Source organism: Mytilus trossulus, unplaced genomic scaffold, assembly GCF_036588685.1.
Source record: "Mytilus trossulus isolate FHL-02 unplaced genomic scaffold, PNRI_Mtr1.1.1.hap1 h1tg000429l__unscaffolded, whole genome shotgun sequence".
In the NCBI taxonomy this organism is placed as follows: domain Eukaryota; kingdom Metazoa; phylum Mollusca; class Bivalvia; order Mytilida; family Mytilidae; genus Mytilus; species Mytilus trossulus.
In genome coordinates, this window is record NW_026963357.1 from 313,255 (window position 1) to 336,844 (window position 23,590).

General features: G+C 31.8%; 1 protein-coding gene across 1 annotated transcript in view; it reads left to right on the top strand.

Annotated features, from left to right (window-relative positions):
• The window catches only part of LOC134702299 (uncharacterized), a 49,526-nt gene that overhangs the window by 19,692 nt on the left and 6,244 nt on the right, over window positions 1–23,590 (top strand). The window contains exons 8-14 of the mRNA XM_063563281.1: window positions 1,307–1,516; window positions 4,351–4,893; window positions 5,441–5,547; window positions 14,767–15,220; window positions 16,343–17,118; window positions 17,579–17,609; window positions 21,388–21,656. Of these exons, the coding sequence (XP_063419351.1) occupies window positions 1,307–1,516; window positions 4,351–4,893; window positions 5,441–5,547; window positions 14,767–15,220; window positions 16,343–17,118; window positions 17,579–17,609; window positions 21,388–21,656 (2,390 nt within the window). The remainder of the gene's footprint in view (window positions 1–1,306; window positions 1,517–4,350; window positions 4,894–5,440; window positions 5,548–14,766; window positions 15,221–16,342; window positions 17,119–17,578; window positions 17,610–21,387; window positions 21,657–23,590) is intronic.

Genomic DNA, 23,590 nt, shown 5'->3' on the forward strand with positions numbered 1-23,590 from the left:
ACATGGACAATTAAGAAACGGGACGTTCATAACAATTTTAATAACTAATATATATATTTTTAATAAGAATGAAATAAGAAACTTACCTTATTTGCTTATCTGAACTTGTTTTTACGCTTTTATGTCCATGATTTTTTTCTTTTCAACTATAAAGTTGCTGGAAAGAATCAATTAGACAGTTTAACTATTCTTACCCTTGGATCGTCTGCTTCGGATGAATAATTAACGGAAATGCAATAGTGTCAATAATCAAAAGTGGTTCTTGGAAAGGCTGTAAATTATTTTTGTTTCAAGACTTCAAACGGTTAAAACATATAGAACATCTTTTAACCTTTTTATATTATGATTTTAAGTTAAAAAAAAATGTAATACACACTTTGTTATGCATAACCAATGATAACGATACTCCTTAAGTTAAGTCATGGTGTAAGAAAATTTAAACCAGAAGTGAATGTACTGTATTAGCCAATGGGCCAACACGGCTTTTATCCGTATTGGCCCTGTTTTTGTCCATATTGGTCTTGTTAATAAAGCAATATGAACTCTTGATTTATATTGATAGTGGAACCTTTTCCGTATCTAACATGATGATGTATTTGTATTATGACTAATTTCCTCATATCATCAAAGTAAATATTTTGATCTAAAAGAATGCATTTACCTTTGGACTTCGTCCTCTGTTAATACACTCATAACAGGTCAATATATATAATGATTTGTCCTCGTCAGAAGTTCATTGTTGTAAAAACATAGTAGCTTAATATAAAACATACACATGACATATTACATCTTATATGATTTATAACATATCTTATGTAATTTATTAGATATCTCATATAATTTATAAGATATCTTATATAATTTATAAGATATCTTATATAATTTATAAGATATCTTATATAATTTATAAGATATCTTATAAATTATATAAGATATCTTATAAATTATATGAGATATCTAATAAATTACATAAGATATGTTATAAATCAAAGATATCTTATATAATTTATAAGATATCTTATAAAATTTATTAAATATATTATATAATTCATAATGATTTTATGATTTATCATATACATTATAAGTTACCGTATATGATTTATAAGATATCTTAAAGATATCTTAGATATTTTATGAACTATGTTGGTATATTTTTTATATCAAATTTTGAAGTGTTATTAAAAAGTAAAATAGCTTGTCATAAATTTTACTATTTATAGTCACTATTCCTAAGGTGTAGCACATATTTCGTAAATACCATTAGCCATACATTGATAATAGACAGTTTCGACATTTAAATTTTCAGAGTCTTCTATGTTTGGCAGAGGAAGCTACGAATCATTTGACATGCGCTGCATGGTAACCGGCCAGTTCGCTACTGGGAAATCAAGTCTTGTCAAGCTTTTAGTTGGAGATAATGTTCCAGAAGGGCGATATGCGACTGATGGCATTTCCCTCGTTGAAGGTCGCTGTGGACTCGATATTGAGACCAGAAGTTGGATTATGATAGATCCAGGTAAGAATAAACATCGATATATATATATATGAATTCAACCTTATTATTTTCTACTGTTTTTTTAGAAGCTGAGGTAGACAATATTTAGTGTGTAAAGAAATGAACATATTAGGTCAACCTTGACTCTAGATTATGTGTGTGTCTGTCTGCAATTCAGTGGTTGTTGCTGGTTGCTATCTGTTTTTTTCTGTTCAACATTAATTGTGTTGTAACTAATTTGGCTGACCAAGCGGCATTATGCTTTTCGGTATGTGTATGTATTCGTCCGTCCATATATAAGGGTATGGTCAATGTCGAAGGCCGTACACTTACATGTAATTGTTTTAAACCATGTCGATGGGACTTTGTTGAAAAGTTGTCTTTTATAATCTACAATCATGCCACGTTTTATTTCATAATGTTTCCTGGTTATGTCATTCTCATCTTTGACAGGTTTCCATTAACTTTATTTTTCATGGTTCAATAATCAACTCTTACTTTTCATGCTCAATTTGGGTCACTTTTAATGACTACCAGTATGTCATTTTGATGACAATCAGTATGTCATTTTGATGACTACCAGTATATTATTTTGTATTTTGATGACTAGGTGGAGACCACGACACGCTAGTACCAGTATGTCATTTTGATGACTACAAAAGTGTTATTTTGATGACTACCAGTATGTTATTTTGATGACTACCAGTTTGTCATTTTGATGACTACCAGTATGTCATTTTGATGACTACAAAAGTGTTATTTTGATGACTACCAGTATGTCATTTTGAGGACTACCAGTATGTCATTTTGAGGACTACCAGTATGTCATTTTGAGGACTAAGGGTGTCATTTTGATGACTACCAGAATGTCATTTTGATGACTACCAGTATGTTATTTTGATGACAACCAGTATGTCATTTTGATTACAACCAGTATGTTATTTTGATGACTACCAGTATGTTATTTTGATGACAACCAGTATGTCATTTTGATGACTACCAGTATGTCATTTTGATGACTACAAAAGTGTTATTTTGATGACTACCAGTATGTCATTTTGAGGACCACCAGTATGTCATTTTGAGGACTACCAGAATGTCATTTTGATGACTACCAGTATGTCATTTTGAGGACCACCAGTATGTCATTTTGAGGACTACCAGAATGTCATTTTGATGACTACCAGTTTGTCATTTTGAGGACTACCAGTATGTTATTTTGATGACAACCAGTTTGTCATTTTGATGACTACCAGTATGTCATTTTGATGACTACAAAAGTGTTATTTTGATGACTACCAGTATGTCATTTTGAGGACTACCAGTATGTCATTTTGAGGACTACCAGTATGTCATTTTGAGGACTACCACAATGTCATTTTGATGACTACCACAATGTCATTTTGAGGACTACCAGTATGTTATTTTGATGACAACCAGTTTGTCATTTTGATGACTACCAGTTTGTCATTTTGAGGACTACCAGTATGTTATTTTGAGGACTAAGGGTGTCATTTTGATGACTACCAGAATGTCATTTTGATGACTACCAGTATGTCATTTTGATGACAACCAGTATGTCATTTTGATGACAACCAGTTTGTCATTTTGATGACTACCAGTATATCATTTTGAGGACTTCCAGTATGTCATTTTGTGGACTACCAGTATGTTATTTTGATGACTACCAGTATGTTATTTTGATGACTACCAGTATGTTATTTTGATGACAACCAGTATGTCATTTTGAGGACTACCAGTATGTCATTTTGATGACTACAAAAGTGTTATTTTGATGACTACCAGTATGTCATTTTGATGACTACCAGTATGTTATTTTGATGACAACCAGTATGTCATTTTGAGGACAACCAGTATGTCATTTTGATGACTACAAAAGTGATATTTTGATGACTACCAGTATGTCATTTTGATGACTACCAGTATGTCATTTTGATGACTACCAGTTTGTTATTTTGATGACTACCAGTATATTATTTTGATGACAACCAGTTTGTCATTTTGATGACTACCAGAATGTCATTTTGATGACTTCCAATATGTTATTTTTAAGACTACCAGAATGTCATTTTGATGACTACAAGTATGTCATATTGATGACTATCACACTGTCATTTTGATGACTACCAGTACGTCATTTTGATCACTACAAGTATGTCATTTTGATGACTACCAGTATGTCACTTTGATGACTACCAAAAGGTCATTTTGACGACTACCAGTATGTCATTTTAATGACTACCACAGTGTCATTTTGAGGACTACCAGTATGTCATTTTGATGACTACCAGTATGTTATTTTGATGACTACCAGTATGTTATTTTGATGACCACCAGTATGTCATTTTGAAATAGACAGAGTAAAGTTCATTTCAAAGTTTATTTATTCTGTATATTAAGGATGAACTTAGGTAAGGTTTTGGAATTTGTGTCAAATGTTCGAACTCCTTGGTGTTTTTCCATACAACACAATGTAAAATTATTTGCCTTATATCACTCATTTATTTTTTCATAAAAGATTAAATACCTCATGAAAAGTCATTTACTAAACTTTTAGGAGATTCTTTATTTTATTTCTTTTGTGTTGAGACCCAATATAACCAATGCAAATATAGGTAAAAGTCCTAGTCAGTCTTTTCTTTCCATATCTTTAATCTCAACTATCTCGAAAAGGATGTCCATGACCTATTAATATTTTTTGCTTAATTTTTATCCTTAATTGATGCTCTACCAGCTTAAAGTTTTTAACTTCTTATTTTATTTATTTTCACCTAACTTCACCTAAGTACATTCTTAAGTAGATACCATCAGTATTTTGCTATCTCTTTATACAGCAACCTATAATGCCTTGGATGTGGTGTACAATAAAGTGTTAATGACCTCCATAGAAGAAGATGAAAGTCAACGTCAAACAAAAACACCAGAAAAACAGGAATCAGTTGCAAAACCTGCTGATAGTCAAAATAAAGAAGATACTAATTCTCAGAAGTCAGATGCTTCCAAGTCACCATCTTTTCCTGTTGACCTATCAGATGGACCTTCTTCACAGCCACAAGCAGCTCAATCTGTGTCCCCACAAACATCATCTAGTGAGTCTAAAAAACAGCAAATGAAGACGAAAATAAAAACAAAAATGACCAAAAAGGAAATAAGAAAGAGAATGGAGAAAGTCTTAAAAACTGGGAAATATAAGATGAAAGTTGGCAGGCTCATCTTCTGGGACTTTGGTGGACAGTATGTCTATTATACAACACACCAGACATTCATGACTTACAGAGCGTTGTTTTTAGTAGTATTTGATGGAAGCAAAAGATTGAATGAAGTAATCCCTGATGTACTGTGTTTTCCAGGACAGCACATGAACCCAACCCCAGCAGGTAACTTATATCAATTACAATTGGAACATTTATATTACTGAACATACTTCATTCAAAAATGAACATAGTATGCATAATGACAATTAGAAACTAATAGTCCGGAGAAACATTTTATCTTGATGATCAAAAGTCTAACTTATTTGTACGTTGTGTTAACCTTTGAACGTCATCATTGAACTAAAAATGACAAATTGAACTAAAAAATAACAAATAATAATAAATATAAATGCCTTAATATCGTCACGAATTAACACAGATTTTCATTTCCCTTTTTTGTATCACACTCTGTACAGTGTGATACGAAAAATGTATATGCTAGCAAGACATATATAACATTTATTGGACACAACCATGAGAAAATGTAACACAAAACAGTTTTAAGAATCATACAGTAAAATACTTCAACATTTATCGAGAAATTCAGGGCAAGTAAATTTTGTTCTGGACAACAAGAATTTAGGGTAAAGTTTTCAAAACGAATATTTTCATACCCCTGTAAATTGAGAGAACAAATTAAAACACATATTATACTCTATACTTATTTCAGTCTTTTTACTGCACTGGGTAAACTCAATCCTCACCTATTGTAAGGTGGTGTATGCTGGTATCCCTAAGATATTGTTTGTTGCCACCCATAAAGACAAGGTACCAGTGGTAAGTAGCAAAGATAAAATTACGCCTCGTTTAAAGACATCCCTAAGATCTTGTTTGTTGCTCCCCATAAAAACAAAAAAAAACAGTGGTAGGTGAAAAGTATCTATCAAAAAATATTTTATACAGGAAATAATTAGATTATGTTTGTAGCTAACAACAAGGTACCAGTGAAAGGGATACAAATAGGTCTTTTATACAGCATTCATTTGATCTTGTTGATTGTTACCTATAAGGCTAATATAACAATATACCTTATTTGGTGATTAAGAAAATAATTAATTGTTTATAATGGAATTGTTTTATACCTCATGTTCCAGACCATATGAGTATTTGGACCGTACACGTATGGTCTGGACCGTATGCGTACTTTTTTCAAAATACCGAATACGGTCGAACCGTACACGTATTAGTCTGATTAGTATTACGAAGTTGTTGAAGTGTATTAGATGCAAATGCATATAATTACATTAGTTGTATGTTTCATTATAATACTTTATTCTGATTGGCTAACTGCACATCACGTGCTATTTCTATAAGCAGTTGCATCACTCAATAAAGCTTATCATTCATAAAATTATGTGGTCCCACAATAAAGTGCACACTCAGGTAAATTAAATAAAAAAAGTATGTTCAAAATTCGTGTTTTTATGATCATAGCTAAAAAATGTAATTATAAGTATTGATTGCTTCTTTTTGTAACTTCATAGGGTTGTAAAAGCGTTGACCGTGGGCACATTTTTAGAATAGCTTCATTCATACAAAATGTACCTCAGTCAACGGTTTTACATCCCAATGAAGTTACAAAAAGAAGCAATCAATTCTTAAATAACAGATTAAGATAACTGAACTCTCAAATTAATATAAAAAGTTTCAATTGTATTTAAAATAAAAACTTGATATTTTAACTATTTAAAAAATTCACGGTAATCAAATCTGTTAATTATTTCACATGTCGATCAGTAATACATTAATTGAATAATGATCATTGAAGTTGAAGATATCGGAAGTAAACATAATGTGGGATGATATGTTTACAAAATTTTGAATTTTTGAAATACCAATGCTTTTCTACCTCAAGCCTAGATTACCTTAGCTGGATTTGGCAAAACTTTTAGGCATTTTAATCCTCAATGCTCTTCAACTTCGTACTTTATTTGGCTTTTTAACTTTTTTTGAATTCGAGCGTCAGTGATGAGTCTTTTGTAGAAGAAACGCGCGTCTGGCGTATATACAAAATTTAGTCCTGGTATCTATGATCAGTTTATTTACTACCACTGGGTCGATGCTGCTGGTGGTGGAGATTTATTTCCCCAATGGTATCACCAGCCCAGTAGTCAGCACTTTTTGTGCTGCCATGGATTATCATTGATATGGTTATATTTATAAATTAAATGTTTACAAAATTTAGAATTTTTGAAATACTAAGGCTTTTCTACCACAGGCATAGATTACCTTAGCTGGATTTGGCAAAACTTTTACAAATTTTAATCCTCAAAGCTCTTCAATTTCGTACTGTATTTGGCTTTTTAACTTTTTGGATTCGAGCGTCACTGATGAGTCTTTTGTAGACGAAACGCGCGACTGGTGTATATACAAAATTTAGTCCTTGTATCTATGATGAGTTTATTTAAGAATATATAGCAACAGTTTACAAAAAAAATGCAAATGCAAAGGAACATGCATGTAAATGTAAAAAAAAATACGTTACTTGTGGTCACAAGTGTCACCTTAATTGGGCGAGAGTACCAAAATAAGATTCAAAAATACAATTAAACAAATATTTAATTTCAAATGTTATTGTGTTCATTTTATTCAATCCATCTAATTGTAAAAATAACAATTTGTAAAACTAAAAATATATTTTAGATTTTGATAAATGTTTGTTTAAATTGAACCCATATGATCCAATAATATGTATATAGTTTTCTCGCTTGAATTGTTTTACATTGTCTTATCGGGGCCTTTTATAGCTGACTATATGCGATATGGGCTTTGCTCATTGTTAAAGGCCGTACGGTGACCTACAATTGTTAATGGTTGTGTTATTTTGGTCTTTTGTGGATAGTTTTCTCATTTGCAATCATACCACATCTTTTTTATATATATATATATATGGTCATCTCGTACTGGACCATACGCGTATACTTATACGGTCTGACCTTACGCTAATGGGCGGACCGTACGAATATATGTATACGGTCCGGACCGTACGCGTACGGTATAAATACTCATATGGTCTGGAACACCTCACATTTGAAGGGTAGTATACTAGTTAAAATCTGTTCCCATTCAAATCATGATTCATTGCCTGTTAAACAGATACTGCATATATATTTGTCTGAACAAAATGGCTTTTAAAAACACTTGTAAGGTCGTATATTTTGTAAAAAAAGCATGCTTCTTTAAAAACAATTGTAATTCCAGAAAATAACAAACTAAAAGAAAGATGGTCTATAAAAAATGACATTGCAAAGATTGTGATAAAAAATAACTCTATTCCAAAAGTCCAAAAGAAATGTGAACAATGAGGAGTACAAATGTGATTTGGTAAAGAAATATTTTGGTATGATATCAACATTAAGAAAATGTATACCACACTGGTGTGTTTGTGTTATGATCTTCGATAAATTTGATGACATGAAGATTTCATAAAGTGTGTTATGATTTGTATATATATACCCCCGCCATAGGGGAGGTGGTATTCAATTTTACCCTTGTCTGTTTGTACGTCCTTCCCGTGCGTACGTTCCAAAATTGATCTCCGTTCTCTAACCTAAGCTTCATACCTTAAACAAATGTTATGATACTTATACACAATACTTATTACCGTAAAACACATATTAACTTTAAATTTGGATAGTGCCACTTTAAATGTTCTAGAGTTATGACCCTTTACAAACTGAATCTTTCATTTCTGCTCTCTTATTTTGATATGCCTCAACAAAATGTTGTGACACTTATACACAATGCTTCTTACTATAAAATACAGATAAATTCTTAATTTTTGGGTAGTCACATTTTATTGTTCTAGAGTTATGCCCCTTTACAAATGGAAAACTAGCTGATTTTATATTTCCGTTCTCTAACTTGAGATTGCCTCAAACAAATGAAACTTATAAACACAACTTATATCACAAATATCAGATCAAGTACAAATTTGGGTAACGTCACTTTTATAATTCATCAGTTATGTCCCTTTAAAATTGTATATGTTGTGTTAGCACTGGCATCATATATGTCCCATGTACACATTCCCCATTTATTTTTGGATCATTTCAAAAATGAAAAAAGTCATCCCTATTTTCGGGTTGAAAAAACTGCCACACTTCCAGGAGCGGATCCATAACCTAGATTCCTAGGCAGGCACCATGAAACCAAAATCTATATATTTTTTTAGAGATGTATACATGTATATGCGAGTGTGGGTGGGTTTGTTTTGTTGTGGTTTTTTTTAGGGGGGTCACATCATCGTTTTCTTTTTTTTTATAATATTTCACTTCATACTTTATTTTCCTGTCAATCGATCTTTTTTATATTCGTCCTAAACATGCATCAAATATTTGCCACTGGACTTTAAACAACCAACAATCAATCAATTTTGTCATTATATTTCATCACCTCTACCTTCTTTTATCTATACTTTTTGGCCTCCCTTTCAGACTTACTTTTTTGCACACAATTATTATCTCTGTAAAACACCTTCATATCCTTATATATGGTGACCTATTCATTTCCTTGTACATGTACGTACATATGGTAATTGAAAAAAGAAAAATAAACAAATATTACTGTATGCTTGGGCTGTACAAGTCCCAGATTGTGTTTTAAAGTAGATCTTATGGAAATAAAATAGCATTTATATATGATTATTTATTAGAAAATGTTAAAAGAAAAACATTGATGTAATATGCTTACAAGAAACACATAGCTCTAGCGATGTCGAAACGAAATGGAAAAATGAATGGAAGGGGGAGAGTTTTTGGAATCATGGATCAAGTAATTCAAAAGGGGTAGCTATTCTTTTCTCTGAAAAATTTAAATTTGAAATTAATGAAACCGGACGGGATAGTATTGGTAGAACAATTTCTGTGCATGTTAAAACCCCAGGTAATAACGGGATTTTTATTTACAATGTTTATGCTCCTAATCTAGCGGGTGACAGAAAATCATTTTTTGAAAAAGACATACTTATTGATAACAATAATAGAAATATCGTTCTTGGAGATTTTAATTGTGCGCTTATTAAAAATTTAGATCGAAAACCAGTGCCTGTACGAGACGACATAGGATCACATGAATTAAAAACTTTTGTTGAACATAATGAGTTAATAGACGTGTGGAGAAAGCGATACCCTAAAGAAAAACAATATACTTTTTGCCGGGGTAATTCAAGGTCACGAATTGATTATATATTTATAAGTAGTGAGCTTCAAAATAAATCACAACAGGTAAAACTAGTTTATTTTCCGTTCAGTGACCATGATGGTGTGTTCATGAAATTAAAAACAAATGAACCAGATCGCGGTCCCGGAACGTGGAAAATGAACTCATCAGTTATTCAATCGGATTTATTTAGAAATACGTTCGAAAGTTTTTGGGGGAACTGGAAATTAAAAAAAAATCAGTTCGAAAATAATCTAGAATGGTGGGAGGAAACTAAGATAAAGATAAAAAGTATAACCATAGAAGTTGCAAAGCAATTAAACATAACAGAAAAACAAGTAAGGGAGTGGGAAAAAAGGTTAGATAATATTACGGGAACCCATCCTATCAAAAATGAAAACGAATTAAATAATTTGAAAGTAAAAATTAAAGATTATTATGCCCAAAAAGCTGAGGCAGCCAGAATTAGGTATAAGGTTAACTGGTACGAGAAAGGCGAAAAATCAACAGGGTACTTCTTTAAACTCGAAAAAAAGAGGGGTGCTGAAAAATTATGGACTAGAATAAAAGGTTCAGACGGAAGGTATAAGGACGATATAGAATCTATCCTAGAAGAACAAGTGTCTTTTTACAAACAATTATTTACATCCGAGGGGTGGGATAGGGATGCTGCAGAAAATCTATTACAAAATATAGATCATAAACTAAGTGAGGAAAATAAAAAAATGTGTGAAATGGAAATATCTTTAGATGAAATAAGTAAGGCCGTTAAAATTTTGAAACTTGATAAATCCCCTGGGGAAGACGGAATTGTGAATGAATTTTACAAAACGTATTGGTATTTGATAAGCGACGACTTCGGGGCGGTTATTAAAGAAATTTTTGACAACAATTTGCTCTGTGAATCCCAATACAGAGGTATGATAACGCTTATGTTTAAGTCTGGGGAGAGAGAAGACATAAAAAATTGGCGTCCTATAACGCTTTTGAACACGGATTATAAAATTATTTCAAAAGTACTCGCGGAAAGGTTAAAAAATGTATTACCGCAAATAATTGATTTCGATCAAAAAGGGTTTGTGAAAGGGCGCAACATTTTTCAAGGCAATAGATTATTACAAGATGTTATAGATTTTTGTGAGTTAGAAGATGAGGAGGGTGCGATATTATTTTTAGATCAACAAAAAGCATTTGATAGGGCGGAATGGGAATGGATCGATTTTTGCTTATTAAAATTTGGGTTTGGGGAAAAATTCAGGAGTTGGGTAAAAATGCTTTTCATTAACGCTAAGACGTGCATTCATACGAATGGGTTTACGTCTAGATTCGTAGGCATAACCCGTTCAATTCGTCAAGGATGCCCAATAGCCCCGATGTTATATATCCTGCAAGCAGAACCACTTGCAGCATCAATTAGAAACAACCCTAATATAAAAGGAATAAAACTTCCTACTAGAACTGGGGACTTTATTGAAACAAAGCTAAATATGTTTGCTGACGATACTCAACTCTTTAATAAAAGCGAGGAGTCTATCGAAGAAACATTTAAAACTTTAAAACTGTACGAAAATGCTTCGGGGGCTAAAATGAATATGGATAAGACAGTTGGCATGTACTTAGGCAAGTGGCGAAATAAAAAACCAAAATTTAACAAAATTAAATGGTCTAAGCGTCCTGTGAAAGCACTAGGGGTACTACATGGATACGGGGTGGACTTAGATCAAATTTGGTTAGAAAAAATAAATAAAATAAAAAGCTGTATGGAAGTTTGGAAATCAAGAGATCTCACATTTACGGGAAAAGTTTTAATTATTAAATCCTTTGTACTGTCCGTCATTGGATACGAAATTGAAATGAGAGGTATCCCGGATATATACGAAAAACAAATAAATAATATTATATGGTCCTTTATATGGGATGGGAAAACAAACCAAATCGCTAGAACAGTGTGCTGTTTACCGAAAGAAAAAGGGGGGATAGGAATGATAAACTTAAGAGACTTTATTAAATCAAAACAAGTGAAAAGTATGTACAGTATTGTCAACTCAAAAACACAAAAATGGAATGCAATAGGAAAATACTGGTTAACGTCACTAGACGAAAAATATGATACAGATTTTTTTATATGTTCTTGTTCGGACACTACATGTTTTAGGCAAATACAAATGTCCAAATATTATAAAGAACTCTTAATTTCCTGGACCGACTTACAGAAAATCCAAAAATCGGTCACGAAAGAGGACATTTTAGAAGAAAATATTTTCGGCAATTGTAAATTTAAGTTCAAGGGACATGCATTATATTATGCAAACTTTGCCTCCAGTGGAATAAAAAAAATTAAAGATATATGGGACTTAAACAATAAATCCTTTAGAACTTCTTTTGATATTTTTAAAAGTCTTAAAGATAAAAGGAATTGGATTGCACAATATAGTCGCATTAAATCTTCGTTAACACCTCAACAAATTGACGTTTTAAAAACAGATTCTAGCATACAAAGTCATTCTGATAGACCTATAAAAATAATAAATTCTTGTCAATTTATAAAAAATGGAGTTGTCGTTGATGCCAAAAAATTATGCCTTAAAGATATTAGATACTTTTATGAGAATAAAACAGCTCCAAATAGTCAGTTGAAGTGGAATTTACATTTTGGGAAAGAACTACCATGGGATTACATTTGGGAAACTTTGAATAACAATTTAGCTAACAGGAAAATTAAACAATTTCAATGGAAGTTACTACATAATATAATTTACACTGAAGAAAAATTACAAAAAATGAATCGCTCAAACGGGAAGTGTCACTTTTGCAATGAAAAAGAATCACTATTTCATCTTTTTATTTATTGTAAACTGGTGGAACACGTTTGGCGGGAAATTTTTGAGAAAATAAGGGAATTTTGTTCAAAATTAAATATCCAAAAATTACAAAAATCGGAAATAAGTATAATTTTTGGGGTCATTAATGCAGATGCATCCTATACCCAAATTTTAGATACGGTGCTTATAATCACGAAATGGGTTATCTGGAAAACTAGAAATATCGCAAAATATCAAAAGAAAGGGATAAGTAAAGCGATGATTTTAAATATGATAAAACATGAAATGCAGTTTTTGCAAAAATATCTTAAAACGAATACGAAGATAGAAGCCTTTTCCACTATGTGTGACATTTTTTGTATATAAATATATATTTTGCGTGGTCAGGTCAGTGTAATGACCTCTTTGATACTGATTGAACAATAATATGTACACTGCTCTCAACTCCCTACATGTAATTATTTCTGCTGTGTATGTATTCATGTATATCATCTAATTGTAATAAGACATGATGTATCATATTATAAACAAATATTTACTCACCATATCTTTGAAATTAATCCTTATTGGGAATCAAAATCATTAATCCATTTTATTTATGAATGAACTACACATGTATCCCTTTAACAAATCGCACGTGGTAAATGATCACTCGACCAGAAATTTAATGTAATTGAAATTAACATAACAAAAGACGTGATGTACGATAAAATTGAAACTGCTTAATAAATACAGGTAGCCTTTGTGAGAAATAAATAATGATAAAAACATACTTTATTCAAATAATTATATATGGTGAGAGGTATAGATATATAGATCGATAAGGACTACATGTACAGGTACATTTGTACAAGGATAGATAATATTTATAAAGGTGGATGTTAATAAATTATAGTGGGAGTTTTTTTTCTCATTTGCTTTTTCCCCGACAAATGAGTCTGTAAAAATGGGGCCCCCTTAGTTGTTCCCTGGGCAACTGAGGGTTGATGTAACAGGTGATTATTAATAAAATATGTTAAATATTAAAAAAAAAAAAAAAAAAATTCATTTTTCCTGGACCTGGTGAAAAGAGGAGGGGTAAAACAAATTGTTAATTTCCCTTGAAAATAAGAGGGAAAAGAAATATGACATGCCATTTAAAAATATAAATCTTGCATGGTATTTAAAAAAAAGAATAGTTTAATTTGTTTGCTGAATAAATTCTCAAAACGAGTTTTGAAATTGAAGAAGAAGAAATTGTATTTGTGAGTACTGTGTTTTGGAATGAAGAGATACCCAAATATAAATGTATGCCATCCTTATCGAATTCAAACATGTATTTGTACCTATTTAAAAAAAAAACACATCAGATGTTTTACCTGGTAATCGTAGTTATAAACCATTAAAAATCGTACTATTCGAAACAACATGTATTTTACATAAAAGCTTTTGCAAACAGACATTACACACAGGTGTCAATATTTACACACCCACCGATAAGTTGTCATAAATCACACATGTGGACACTGGTATTAATTACAAAACAGCCAGTTTAAGGACTCGTTTAAGAAGTCAAATCAAGCTGGGATTAATTTCCGATTTAGAATCAATAGTAATACAATTATATTAGAATTTTTTTTGGTGACCTGAACTGGGGGGCACCGTGCCTCCTGTGCCCCCACCCCTTACGATAAATCCACCACTGCACTCCTCATGTTTTCATAGGTACCAGAGGAGAGACTATGAGCACAAACAATACATGACAACTATACTATATACACAGTATTGCATGTACATGCATGTAGAAACAAAGTTCAAAAAAAGAAGAAGTTAACAGTGTTGTTGGGTTACTGTCTGTAAACACTAAAACAAAAAAAACGATTTGATTATACAATGTATCAACAGTTTTATATAAGTACTATCACATTCTTTCAAATAAAAAAAACAAAAAAGAAATTGAGTATGATGTCAACTATATCTTTTTTACATCATATTCAGCCATTAAATCTGTATTCAAGGATATTTTTTTTGCCAGGAGGATGTTGAAACCAGACGTGCACTATTGTACAGCGAAGTACAGGAATTATTTAAGGACCACGAGGGACGAAATCATCTTGTCCTTGACAAACAGATATTTGTCAATGCAACTGATAAAAATGATCAAGAAATTGATTCACTGAAGAGAGCCATCACAGAGCTTACTTTCGATCATCCTTGTTGGGGAGAGAAAATGCCTAACGCTTGTATTCCCCTTGAACTTGAGATTGCTGAAATGGTAGCTGCAGGAAAGCAAATCTTGTCATTGGTAGAACTTGAAGAATTGAATTCAATCAGCAGGGTGTCCGTTCTGGATTTAGATCAACTTCATTATTTCTTACACTTCCATCATTCCCTTGGCAAGATTATCTACTTTGATACCCTTCAGCTCAGGGATTATGTTATAATTAACCCACTTTTCATGGTGGAGGTTATGAGATCATTTGTGACAGGTAGTTATAAATTGTTAATTATGTAATAGCCGAACATGGTGAGGATGTCATTGGTGTCATCTCTGACATCAAATAATATACAAAGAGAGAAGATGTTAACAACTATAATTGGTATCAAAATAGGCAACTTATGCTTTTGGTCAGAAAGAACACTGACAAATCAAAATATATTTTAACCTTTTTCATGTGTTTTCGTACTGATATTTCCTCTGACTTTTCTATATGAATTTCATTGTAAGTTTGTTTGTTTTTGTAATTCAGATGTTTACTTGAGAACAAAGAATTTAAACTCGCATGTTTATGAACAAACACAAATAGCCAGTCAAAAAATTATTTGTCAATTTTACAGTTTAATTTTACTCTTTGGTTTTTTTCAACTAAAAGCTTGGTGTTTTGAAGATTATTAATGGGTCTTGTTTTGAAACAATCTTTACACCTAGATGTGTTTATCATTTTGGAGAAAATTCAGATAAAAATATGTAGTCATCCTAGTTTTCTGGTCAATAATCAATATGTTTTGTTTCATTTGCAATGGGTATATGGGTTTTTTAACGCTTTTTTAATATACATTTCCAAATTAATTTCTCATGTCAATATTAATTATCTTAGTGTTAAATATCAATATAGTTCATGCCCCAATTTATAAATAAAATGACCAAAATGGTATAATTGGTATCAAATTGAAGAATCATTTGTTTTCTATTTTCAATTGACAAACAAATCTAAAAACATACACAAAAAGGCACAATAAAACAAGGATGAGTATTGGATTGAAAAGTGTAAAACAAATGGATACAATACATGGTCAATCAACAAAATTATTCCTTTATCTACTTTCTGTAAGTTAAGAAATATTGCCTTCTTTTCTTATTGCAATTAAAAAAAATGAACACAGATGGGAGAAGGATGATTGCGATTTCAGGAAAATCTGCATATATATATTGTTAATAACTTCTGAATCTAAAATGAATGGTGTTGATAATTCTTGAGTTTGATAAAGTACTTTTGTAACATGTTCTTGAGAATTGTGTACATCTTAAAACAACCCATAGACAACATGAAAAAGAAAAAATCATGACGTCCTCAGTGGGTGATTTATCTCTGCATGCTCTGTATTTTTAGACATAGGATTTTGGCCAAAGAATGGAAGAATGCAAGTAATTTTCAGTAGAATGTCAGAAAGTGGTATCATACTCAGAGAAGACCTTTATCAGATTTGGGAACAAAAGGACTTCTGTCCAATTTTACAGTACAAAGAGTTTATATTCAATATCCTCATTCATTTGGATATTCTGGCAGAGCAACGGAGATATGATACAGCTACAGGAAGTCGGTTACCAGTAGAAAACTTCTTTGTTCCCTGTATGGTGACAGAAAGAAATACCACCAGCTTCATGGACAAAGAATGTACACCAGAAAGAGCAATTTGTCTAGCCTTTGTTTTTAAAGGAACTGTTATACCACCAGCTTTGCCCAATCGTCTGATCAGTGCGTGTCTGAGCATGTGGACTCTGAAGCAGTATGAAGGGAGAAAACTCCTCTTTTCAGGATTCATTGTAGTCTCATTTGACAAGGCACACGATGTTGTAGTATGTGTCGAAGGCAACAAGATTCTTCTTTATCTAGTCCATAAAACCTCGCCTGGACTTATAGTACCAGATATTGCCACTTCAGTAAAGGAATGCTTAGTTACAACAATGGAGAGAATATCAGATTTCTATCAGTCCACGATCCATGCAACATGCAGCCAACAATCACCTTTCCATATTGAATATTCGTGTTCTAAGTTGAAATGCTTCATTAGTGAGAAGGAAGCTTTGCAGACCAATGAATGGGTTTGTGACACACATAAACTTACACACAGACAAGGAAACTGGGTTGTTTGGAATCAAGATAAGGTATACATTATATACAAAGTACGGTCAGTAAGCAAATTGAAAATGATTTTATAAAAAACAACAAGATAGAAAACTAAGAAGGAATGGCCCCAGTTTGGGAATTGTTTTCTCATGTAGTTATAACAAGTAGTCGGGAATATAACTATAGAGAGTTATCTTTAACATGCATTTGTCAAATTATCATGAGATAAAGCACTACTTTGCATATTTTAAATTTTAAACAGAAAGTATGTGATTGTATAACAACGCATGGCTGTATTCATGATCCTCGGTTTGTCTGCTCTATTGTGAATATGTTCATGTTTTAACTCCCTATTTGTGTAGAAGTTGTCTTTTACACAAGGTGTAGATTTCCAAAACTGATAATGATTGTAAATGTGGTGTTTATGTTGATAAATGAAATATCTCCTATTCTATAGATATTAACATTATCTTATGCATATATGCTTTATTTTTACAGATAAAAGAACAGTGTGAGCTACATTGTCCAGGTAAGATTCCTCTAACGTACCTTCACATACTTGAAAACTTGAAACAAGTTACTTAGTAATTGCATGTTAATTTGAAAAGAACCAATTTACTTTTATGAATTTAAACATTCGACAAAGAACTGATTGATGGCAAATTGTCAATGGTTGTCTTCACATCTGAACAAAGTTGTAAAGTTACTCATTATGAAAGTTTCCCCCCGTAAAGCCATTTTAAGTATTTTATATTAGTAGATAGATAGAAAGTCACGTTTAATAGTTAAAATATCTGCAATACATGATCTATAAATAAGTCGAAATGCTCAATTTGTCAAAAGATTCCGTATTAGGTACATTTGTACATCACAACATTTCCCTTGTTTTTAGATCAATAACTTCATTCTTATTCCACAAAAATAAAAGTTTAAGTAATTTAAGTCTCATTAAATCTCAATTCTATTTCAGACTTGTCTCAAGATTGTAAAAATAACTGATTTCAAATAAAATAAAATCATTTATAATAAAAAGAAGAATAATTTTGGTTATTTTAAACAATGCGAATACAATTTTAGTATGATTTCTGTGACATTCTTTTAATGTTATGTAACAAAACTATTCGAAACTATAAAAAGTACAAAAATCCAATGGCGGTCAATAATTTTCAGTAAAATTGAGAAATATTTGCATTTTAGGCAACACATACAGAAATTAAATACCTTTTTCTTTTAAGTAAACATTATTTATTAAGAACGACCAATCGTGATGAACAAAAAGTACTGAAATCTTATGGCGGTTAATAATTTGTATCAAAATAAAGCAGTAACGACATTTTTATTCCACAAAAATAAAAGTTTAAGTATTTTAATTCTTATCATATCTCAATTCTAATTAAAAGACTTATTTTGAGTTGTTTGAAATAACTGATTTCAAATAAAATAGTGTCATTTTTTAAATAAAAAGGAGATTATTTTTTGTTCATTTTTATAAATAAGAACAAAAATTTAATATGATTTCTGTGACATTCTTTTAATTTTATGAAAAACGACCTTTTCTAAATCATAAACTGTTCAAAACTCCAATGTCGGAAATTTACCGGCATTTTTGTAGGAAGAAGTTCATGTTAACTGAGACATATAATACAATTATGAATTATGATATGTCTCTGATGTTTACAATATTTGATACAAAACTATTAATCAAAACAAACAATTTAACGCTTTAATTAAGCATCTTATACAGTTTTACTAATTTTACTTTTTTATTGCAACCAATTTTATTACAAATTAACGTGTAAATCATAGTGTCTTCATCGAGGTCCGCGTTCATGGATTGTAGACACTGTTGAGTTCGGTTTACATAAGAATTTGAAATATATACGTATCCGTCCGATCCGTGCATAAATTTGATTTACTGATTGATCGATGACCGTTGTCACGGTAACTCTCACATAGGTTATTTGACTTATCTGACGGATCCTATGGGTCACTCGTCGATCAGTCAAACATCCGTCACCGATCATTCACCGATCAGTCAAGTTCACGTCAAACAGTAACGCCTAAGGTTGCAAGTACTGTATCTAGGCGAAAACATAAAAGAATCAATGACATTTTAAAGTAAATTGAAACAGCAAGATGGTGCCTACAAATAAAATCAGTGTACAAATTTTAAGATGAATACAGAAATAATATCTGAAAGTCTAGAAAAGTAGCAATTGACAATAATAGGTGGTTTTAGAACAAGGAAACATTACAAACAGATTATTTCAACAATCCAACAAGTAGGGGTCAACAGTCGATGACGTTATTTGCCTTAATCTGCAAATTTTGAGCGAGATTTGCAATTAATTAGTAAAACTAATTATGTGTATAAATAAAACTAGTGTGTACCATGGTTATGTTATTCAAAATGTGTTAGCAAATAATAAATCTTTTGTTTTTATAATCATGTTTTAACTATTTAAGGATGTCTGCTGGTCATGTTTTGGAATGTTTGTCAGATTTTCAGAATCCTCTGGACTAATCCATTTGTACGCCTTAAACAAAAAATTCCCATGAACCCCCATTTTTCTTTTTATAAATCTTTTACATGCATAATTATAAGTCATTTGTAAAAGTCTTAAAATTTTATTTATTTCTTAATAGTATTTGAGAACTTTAATTGGCCAATGATAATGCTATAAAAAGTCAAGAGATTTTCCAGCCAAAATGTCAATGGCTAATATCTCGAAAACAAGCACATCAACCCCTATATTTTTTTTGCCTTTTTGATTCCTCAATGTATTCCCTATCAATACATACTAGATTTATGAAAAGTCATTTATTTTGAAACTGAGCAGCGGACATCCTCAAGGGAAGTTAACTCGTATAGCAAAAATGTAAGACTGCAATGATAGTGACATTTTCATTTTAACTCGCCGGGCAAAAACGGGACAAGCTCATCAATTGGCGTTCGTCGTCATTCGATAACTTTTACAAAAGACTTCTCCTCTGAAAATGCTGGTCCATATAAAACCATACTTTGTCTTAATTATCCTTCGGATACTTAGTTTTAAAAAGGTGCCCATCAACCAAGATCTCCGCCATGGATACACATAAAACATGGTATGTTATAGCTTGGACCTCTGAAATCAAGGTATGTCAAGCAAATTTGACATTGGTTTAAAAATGTTCAGCGGGTCTAATTCTATCTGCCCTGAAATTTTCAGACAACCCGTTGTTGGGTTCCTACCAATGAATTAGGTATTGTGAGCAAATTTTGCAGTTCTTGGTTATTATCCAGAATAATTTAGAAATAGACATCAACAGCAAAATTGTTGAACAAAGTGAGATGTACAAAGAAGTCAGTATCACCAAAATTGTCAATTGACCACATAAGGAGTTATTGCCCTTTAAAGTAAATTTTTCACAATTTTTCGTTAATTTTTGTAATATTTTACAAACATCTATCTATACTAAACTAAACTAAACTTAAAAAAAAACTAAAAAAACTAAAGCATGCAGAGCAAATCTGATACTGTGTAAAAATGTTAATCAGGTCATGATCTATCTGGCCTGAAATTTTCAGACGCATCAGACAACCCATTTTTTGGTTGCTGTCCCTGAAGTGGTAATTTTAAGGATGTTTTGAGTTTCGGTTATTATTTTGAGTATTATGACAGATAGAAATAAACTGTTAACAGCAGAAAGGTACAACAAAGTAATCTCTACAAAGAAGTCAACGTAATTAAAATTGTCAGTTGACCCCTTCAGGGCCCTTTCAAGTAGATTTTTCACAATTTTTCGTAATTTTTTGTTATCTTTTATATAAAATCTTCTCTTTTGAAGCTGATGAACAAAATTAAACCAAGCTTATCCTTATGGTATATAGTTAGAAAAATGTATCCATTGACCCCGTCCATCAACCAAAATTACCGTTATGGCTTTTTACGTTATTTTATGTTTTGTTTGGGTATAAAAGCTAAAGGTGATAGAGAGATACATATCAGCAATACATAACAAAATGGATTAACAAAAGAAGAAATGTACCATGAATTCTATTGCTCTGTATAACCTCTATTTATGTCTTTTTGTCTGTGTTTCTTCAACCAATGAATATTGATAGAATGTTTGCGTTTTATTTTTGCCGTTTTATTCATTTATAGTCATCTATCCTTTGTAAACTTTACAATTTTACTGTATATATCAGAAAATATAATGAACATTCTTTGGTTATTCATATCCTTTAACAAAATAGTCTATCAAGATCTTAAAGAGAATAGATTCATGTTACTAGCAATATGTATCTTTTTTTTATACAATTCTAGGTTTACAAGATAGTGCCTTAGATCAAATTCCGAGTGATGTTGAACTTCATCGATTAACATCAGGATGTGATGAAACCACAATACGAGAGTTGGCCATACATCTTGGTATGACTTTGCAAGATTGGGAAACACTTAGATCTGATAATGATCGGATTGCGATTGTAAAGTATAGAATACTGGTCAACTGGCGGGACAAATACTCGGGAAGATTTAGCAGAATAGCAAAAGCTTTAACAGATATGGACTTACCGGTCCATACACTGTGTCAGGTAACTAGTTTTGATACACTGCACATACATTATTATACATTGATGCTTTTCCCGCCACATTTTTTTTAATTAACTATCTCAAAAACTTATCAATATCTTTAGCTTATTGTATTCCTTAACTGATGCTCTTCGGATTTATAGTATCAATTTTAAATGGGTAACAACTTAGACATGTTAGAACAAATGTTTATTAATTGTTTAATATTTATTGTACACGCTAAAGGTCATTTTAAGTAAGCCCAATTATATCTGTCACTTGCACACATGTTTACACAAAAGCCCACATAATATCATGTGAATACATTTGAATAAAAAATGGTTAGCCTGACAATTTCCAGGATAATCATTCTGGTACCCAAACCTTTGAATATAATTATGATTGATATGCAGTTATGGTAGTCCTCCAATTTCATCTATGTTTTATTTGCACTATACGTTTTCGCACTTGGGGTAGATTTTAGAACATCAACGTATTAAGTTTTAAACAAGAAATTATCATCATATTTAGGAAATTTAGTATTCCTTTCAATATTGTAAAATTTGTTAAAAGGGAGATTTAACTATGTCAATCTATTGCTGTATTTATACATGTTATACACAAAGGAGAATGGTATTAAGTTGTATATGAATATACTCCATTAAAAATTTAATAAATATAACGAGTTCATCTATAAATTGAATGCATTTTTAAAACTATATTCTGATCTCATTTTCGAACACTTGACAGAAGATGATAACAGATACGAGTCAATGATTTCGTTGTTGCTGCTCTTGGTATATAAAGATGGTGTATGGGTGATGTGTCGTTTTGGTTTGTAGATGGTGTACAAACGTATGTGTCGTCTTGGTATAGAGATGATGTATGTGTCGTCTTGGTATGTACGTGGTGTATGTGTTGTCTTGGTATGTACGTGGTGTATGTGTTGTCTTGGCATGTACGTGGTGTATGTGTTGTCTTGGTATGTATGTGGTGTATGTGTTGTCTTGGTATGTATGTGGTGTATGTGTTGTCTTGGTATGTACGTGGTGTATGTGTTGTCTTGGTATGTATATGGTGTATGTGTTGTCTTGGTATGTACGTGGTGTATGTGTTGTCTTGGTATGTACGTGGTGTATGTGTTGTCTTGGTATGTACGTGGTGTATGTGTTGTCTTGGTATGTACGTGGTGTATGTGTTGTCTTGGTATGTACGTGGTGTATGTGTTGTCTTGGTTTGTACGTGGTGTATGTGTTGTCTTGGTATGTACGTGGTGCATGTGTTGTCTTGGTATGTACGTGGTGTATGTGTTGTCTTGGTATGTACATGGTGTATGTGTCGTCTTGGTATGTACATGGTGTATGTGTCGTCTTGGTATGTACGTGGTGTATGTGTCGTCTTGGTATGTACGTGGTGTATGTGTCGTCTTGGTATGTACGTGGTGTATGTGTCGTCTTGGTATGTACGTGGTGTATGTGTCGTCTTGGTATGTACGTGGTGTATGTGTCGTCTTGGTATGTACGTGGTGTATGTGTCGTCTTGGTATGTACGTGGTGTATGTGTTGTCTTGGTATGTACATGGTGTATGTGTTGTCTTGGTATGTACGTGGTGTATTTGTTGTCTTGGTATATAGATAGTATATATATTGTCTTTGTAAGTAGAATGTGTATGTGTCATATTTGTATATAAATGGTTTATGTGTTGTCTTGATATGTAGATGTTGTATGTGTTGTCTGGTATGTAGATGATGTAAGAGTTGTCTTGGCATGTACATGGTGCATGTGTTGTCTTGGCATGTACGTGGTGTATGTGTTGTCTTGGTATGTATGTGGTTTATGTGTTGTCTTGGTATGTAGATGTTGTATGTGTTGTCTGGTATGTAGATGATGTATGTGTTGTCTTGGTATGTATATGTTGTATGTGTTGTCTTGGTTGTATATGCTTTATGTGTTGTCT